This window comes from Protobothrops mucrosquamatus, unplaced genomic scaffold (genome assembly GCF_001527695.2).
Source record: "Protobothrops mucrosquamatus isolate PMUCROS unplaced genomic scaffold, P.Mucros_1.0 scaffold1188, whole genome shotgun sequence".
Classification (NCBI taxonomy): domain Eukaryota; kingdom Metazoa; phylum Chordata; class Lepidosauria; order Squamata; family Viperidae; genus Protobothrops; species Protobothrops mucrosquamatus.
Genome location: NW_015387400.1, coordinates 224,770 through 230,769, shown reverse-complemented (window position 1 = coordinate 230,769; position 6,000 = coordinate 224,770). Strand labels below are relative to the sequence as shown.

At 43.1% G+C, this 6,000-nt stretch overlaps 1 protein-coding gene across 1 annotated transcript in view; it reads left to right on the top strand.

The window, feature by feature from the left end:
* The window catches only part of LOC107291805 (vomeronasal type-2 receptor 26-like), a 15,905-nt gene extending 12,370 nt beyond the window's left edge, over nucleotides 1-3,535 (top strand). Inside the window, exons 3-5 of the mRNA XM_029285017.1 lie at nucleotides 1,645-1,872; nucleotides 2,427-2,477; nucleotides 2,645-3,535. Coding sequence (XP_029140850.1) covers nucleotides 1,645-1,872; nucleotides 2,427-2,477; nucleotides 2,645-3,535 — 1,170 coding nt within the window. The remainder of the gene's footprint in view (nucleotides 1-1,644; nucleotides 1,873-2,426; nucleotides 2,478-2,644) is intronic.
* The last annotated feature ends 2,465 nt before the right edge of the window (nucleotides 3,536-6,000 follow it).

Here is a 6,000-nt window from a genome sequence, read left to right as displayed (position 1 = left end):
GGGGAGATGTAAAGAACTTGAACACCAAAGCACAGGCAGTGCAACAACAGCAACAAGTAGAACAAATCCCCAGAGAACCTGTGTGCTACCATTTTTGCGGTTAACTGCAAATTCCTTAGCCATCATTTGTTTGTGTCTGATCATTAACATCTGCCCTTTGACAACAGCAACTGTCATCCCATTGCTGCCACCAATCATTTGAGCAACAAATGAAGCAAAATCTATGGGTGCAGCTGACTAACATCACATAAAATAATGTATTTTGCTTATCTGAAATGTATGATATGAAACATTTGCTTTTTATATGTTTAATCTGTTTGTACCCCTTCTGCAGTAATTCAAAACTTCACTGACTTGAATAGAATTTTATTTAATGGGAACTTTAACTATAAAGCTATATCTAGATGGAGAGTTACTGCTTATTATCCACCCTCTGACGACCTCAACATTAATGCTATTTCTTCAGCTATGTCAGCAATTAACCATTTTAGCTATGAAGCATTTAGCCAAAGAAAGCGCTCGCTCACGCACATATATTATGCAAAATCGTTTAGCTTTAGATTATTTGTTAGCAAAAGAAGGAGGTGTATGTGGGAAATTTAATCTTACAAATTGTTGTATTGAAATTGATGACAGTGGTAATGTTGTTAGGGAAATCGCTGATAGAATGGTAAAAATTGCTCACATTCCTGTTCAAACTTGGAACGGCTTTGATTTTTATGAAATGTTTGGTTCTTGGTTCCCCAAACTTCCTGGACTCCAAGCTATTGTAGCTTTAATTGAACTGATTGCTTAAGGCTGTATAATAATACCTTGTGTTTTACCCATCTTTGAAAAATTCATGTCAAAAAGTTTATCTTTGTTAGCGGAAAAACGTGCAACAGCTCAAGTAATGGCTCTATGACAACGCTCTTATCCAGTACGATATCATCCTTTAACTATGGAAGCTGACCATGATGACATCAATACAGGAGAGAGACTGTCCCATCCTGAGTTATCAACTGCAGGAAAATTTACTACATTTAAAGCCAACCCATTTATCGAACTGACCAATGAATCAGAAGATAAAGATGACTTGGCAAACTTTAATCTGCATAGTACCAGCATGTATGAAATGCAACCAAAAGACTTTTGGGTTTCAGCTTAAAAAACAAAAAAGGAGGAGATGTTGGAATATAGCATAAGTTACTCCATTTTGTAACCTTCAGCAAGNCCGGCTCACCCCCCTGCTTGTCGCTTCTGCCTGCAATTTGCTTTGATGATTGCTAATAAAGGAGGTCCCCAGAGACTATTCTGGGCTGATCTCATCCCGAGGAAACCTGGTCTGGTGTCTTCATATGACAACTCATGAATCAGCCCCCGGACGAGGTCTGAAACCAAGCCGGGAGACTCAGGTCCCGGTTTTCTACAGTATGTATTTTGAAGTCCTATGCTAATTTTATTTCAGTAATCTGATATTTTACCTCTACTCCTATTTTGGAATAACTGTTATATTATTTGTTTAGTATTGGCCTACAACTAAAAAAAAGTGTTTATAATTTCTTTAAAGAGTCCTACATTTATATGTTTGGAACATATAAAATATTTCTCCTACTCTCTATCTTTTTCTCTCATTATCTCTCTCCGTGTATTGCTGTATCTCAGGTTCATTCCTTTCTGAGAAATGTCAGATTCAACAACAGTGTGGGTGAAAAGATCTCCTTTGATAAAAATGGAGAATTCATTGGTGGATATGATATTATCAATTGGATCACATTCCCAAACCAGTCTTTTATAAGGGTCAAAGTAGGAATGGTGGATCCCACAGCTCCAGCAGACAAGTTCTTCAATATTTCTGTAGATTCCATCATGTGGCCAGTCAGCTTTAATCAGGTTAGCTGTTTGAATCTACATTGGTCTGTCTTCATTTATATACTATAAAAATGTTATTATTAATGAAAGTCTAAGAGCATCATCTCTGAAGAAAGTTTGTACTAAGTAGAAATGTACTGGAGAAAGAAAACATTATCTGTAAGAATGTTTACTTTTCTAATAGTTGGTAAACAGCATTGTACCCTTTATTTTGGGCCCCTGTTAATTATGGATAAAGGTTTTCATGGTTTTGAAGTAAACACAGAAATCCAGTGTACTACGTTTCATCAGTCTGTTGACTTCAAATTCAGAAGCTAAGAAAACCATCTTTAACTAACCGGCATAGAAATTGTCTTTGGAGAGTGGGGATTATGTTTATCAAAGGCCACAGATGCCAATAAAGATAGATAATTAATGAATTATTATTTCAGAATAATTACATCTCAAAAAGATACCATCACACTACTTCTGCTTATTAATCAAATTTCATACTGTTTGTTCAACAGTAACAATATCGCTCCAAGCACTTCCTTTTCCCTCTGTATGCTAAAATATTCTTCTTCATTAATTAATAGGCATTACCTTTATCTCTGTGTAATGATCCTTGTGATAGAGGATACAGCAAGGTAAAGAAAGAGGGAGAGTCATTTTGCTGCTATGATTGCCATCTGTGTCCATAAGGGAAAATTTCAAAGGAGAAGGGTAGGAAATTTCCAAATATAATGGGACTAAGCCATTAGAATATAACACTATCTGTAATCAACTATATCAATTCCACTGTGTTCTTTTTCAGACATGCTATCCATGTGCAGAAGATCATTATCCAAATCCTGACAAAAATATGTGCATTCCAAAGCGGATCACCTTTTTGTCCTATGAAGAACCCTTGGGGATCAATCTAACTGTTCTTCCTCTTTGCTTTGCTTTAATGACAATTTTGGTAATAAAAATTTTCATGAAACATAAAGACACTCCTATTGTCAAAGCCAACAATAGGAATCTCACTTACACTCTCTTAGTTTCCCTCCTCCTCTCTTTCCTTTGCGTCTTTCTATTTATTGGGAGACCCAACACGATTGTGTGTCTCCTTCGACAACCAGCTTTTGGCCTCATCTTTTCTGTGGCAGTTTCTTGTATACTGGCCAAAACTTTTGTTGTGGTTCTAGCATTCATGGTCACTAAACCTGGTTCCAAATTAAGGAAATGGGTCAGGGGAAGAATGGTCAGTTTCATTCTTTTATCTTGCATTCTTGTTCAAATATGTTTTTGTGCTGCATGGCTGATAACATCCCCACCATACCTAGATTTTGATATGCAGTCAATGTCTGAAGAAGTCATCATGGAGTGCAATGAGGAATCGATTATGTTCTATTGTGTTTTGGGCTTTATGGGTTTTCTTGCTTTGGTTAGCTTCTCTGCTGCTTTTCTAGCTAGGAAGTTGCCTGACAGTTTCAACGAAGCCAAATTCATCACCTTCAGCATGTTGGTGTTCTGCAGTGTTTGGCTGTGCTTTATTCCAACCTATCTAAGCACAAGGGGAAAATATATGTTGGCTGTGGAGATCTTCTCCATGATCTCCTCCAGTGCTGGCTTATTAGTTTGTATCTTTCTTCCCAAGTGTTTTATCATTGTGATGAGACCTGAACTTAACAATAAACATCATCTCATGAAGAGAAAGCTTTAAGAAAGATTTCTTTATTTCTCTGTGTTCAGATCTCACCCCCCTTTGCATATTTAAGCCACAGAGCAATCTGCCATTAGATCAGCCTTCTATGTTGTAATTTCTACCCTTCCCCCAAGATTTGGGTAGGTCATATATTTTTTCCTTCTGGAAGGAAATGTTCCTTCCTTTGGCAATGTTTCAAATTTTGTCCTGTCCATTTGTGAGTGGGACAAAATGGAAGCCACCGTACTGTGGAGACCTTGTTAAGGCAGGAGAACAAAGTAGTTTATCTCCAGACTGTGCAGCAGTCTGAATATGGCCGCCATTTTGTACCCACCTATAAATAGGCAGGGGACAAAATGATGGCCTCTCCAGTCCAGCACATTTTTTCCCAGAGGTCTCAGTTTTTGAGTTTGCAAAGAAACAATCAAATGCCTGTTCCCAAAAATCTTTCCGAAAATGATTTTGTTGGTTGTTGTTTGGATTTAAATTTTGAAGAAATTCCTGGAAGTCCTGGACGTCCTTTGTGTGAACTGCAAAGGATAAAGCACCATGTAGGAAATGGATATCCAAAGATTTATTGTCTGGCCAGTAGGTGTCGAACCCCGTGAGACCGACCTGTCCAGACTGACGAGCGGCGAGCCACAGCTCCGTTGCCGCTTCGTGGCCCTCCCTCATGCTTCACAGCTTTATCGCCCGTCGCCACTGCTTTTACTGCTCGCCTCGTGGGAACGACACCGGCAGGGAAGAGGCCGTCAGCTGTTGTCCTCCATTGCCAAAAGCCAGCTGTGATGTTGCACGACCAACAAGTGCAACGCCTAGACAGTCTGTAGTCATCTGCTCCATGTGGAGGACGGAGCAAGTATGCAAGGCTACAGAGAGGAGCCAAACAAGACTGCGGGACGCTGACGCTCCAGCTGGCTGATTTTTCCTGTCGGTGCACTGGATGGTGGTTTGAGGGGTGGGGTAGGTTTAATGAGGGTGGGGCAGGTGCACATAGCCTTTATAAAGCATTGGGAGCAATCCACTTCCAGTGCTGTCTTTTCCTTTGTACAGAGTGAAATAAAACTACAGCAAGTCTTTCATTCCTGCTTGTTGGCTATCAATTGGAGCACCAAAAAGGACGACATTGACAGTAAGACAGCATCCCTCACCTTCTTTCATTCACCTCCTTTGGTTCCTCATGGGTGCAAGGGATGGCGGAGGTAACCCAGGTGGTCGTGCCAGTGTAGGAGGCCACTGAGCCAGTGGTTCAAATGGAGCAGCCGGCTGAAACAGAGGCAGGGGAGGAGCAGCCAGCAGTATGGCCCAAGGAAAAGACCCAGCAGCCCATGGAGCCAGTGGGTGAGTCTCAGCAGATGGGCCCTATGGTGTCTTCAGGTGAATGGTGGCTAAGTCCTGCCCTGCACTGCCCAGAGGCAGGCTGGTTCCATGTGTCAGGACTAGGGGAGGCCCTGTCTGGATGGAGGGAGAGATGTGTGACCAGAGATGAGGAGGAGGAGTGGAGCTACTCTACAGCGCTGGGTCAATACACGATGGACATCCTTCAGGACCAGTTTGGAGAGGCAGGCTATTTGGAGCCACCACCCTGACCCAGGGGTGCTCCCACCTCTGGGGCCTCAGCTGAGTCATCCAGGTTCCAGCTAGCTAGCCCAAAACTTTGCATACCTCCTCACAATGGCTCTTTCCATGCAGGGGCTCCCGAGGTGGGTGTTCCAGCCGCGCAGTCCCAGCCTCACAATGAGGACCGGATGGCTGCAGCTTCAGCGGCAGCACCTACTGGGAAACCTGTATTGTCATCTGGGCCCTCAGGAGCCTGGGGGTTGGATCCTGGCGTTGGTTGTTCTGCTCCCATGGCTGGCGGTCAGCCTGGAGCGCAGGCTATGGGTCCATGGGCTTCGGGGTTCATGTGGGGTCTGCTGCCTATTGCAGTTTCTTTTGATGGCAACCCAGAGCATTTGGCAATGTTCATGAGCCACATTATTAGCCACCTGGACCGGTTTGCCTCTCTCTATCTGTCTAATTGGGCAATGGTGGTGGCTGTGATGGCAAGCCTTCAGGATGAGGCTGCGGCCTGGGCAGTGGACTTGTACAGTGACCACACCCGGGAGTTGGCCGATGCTAGACTCTTTCTGGATGCATTGCGGGCCAGATTTGAAGATCCCTCCAGATTTGAAGATCCCTCCAGAGTGCGGAAGTGGAGGTATTGGGACTGAAACAAAGGGGACGGCCCATATGGGAGTATGTGCAAGTGTTCCAGCAACCAGCAGGCCAGTTGCGTTCATGGCCAGAACGCCTCTTGGTCCACCACTTCCGGGTTGGCCTGGATAAATCAAATAAATCAAATAAAATAAAATAAAGACATACATCAGGCGTGTGTGGTAAGGGGCATACCAGACCGCCTCCACGAATGGTTTCAGGTGGTGACTGAACTGGATGCAGGGTTGCAGGAATTTCGGAGCACCTGAGGATCTGCCCACCCCTAG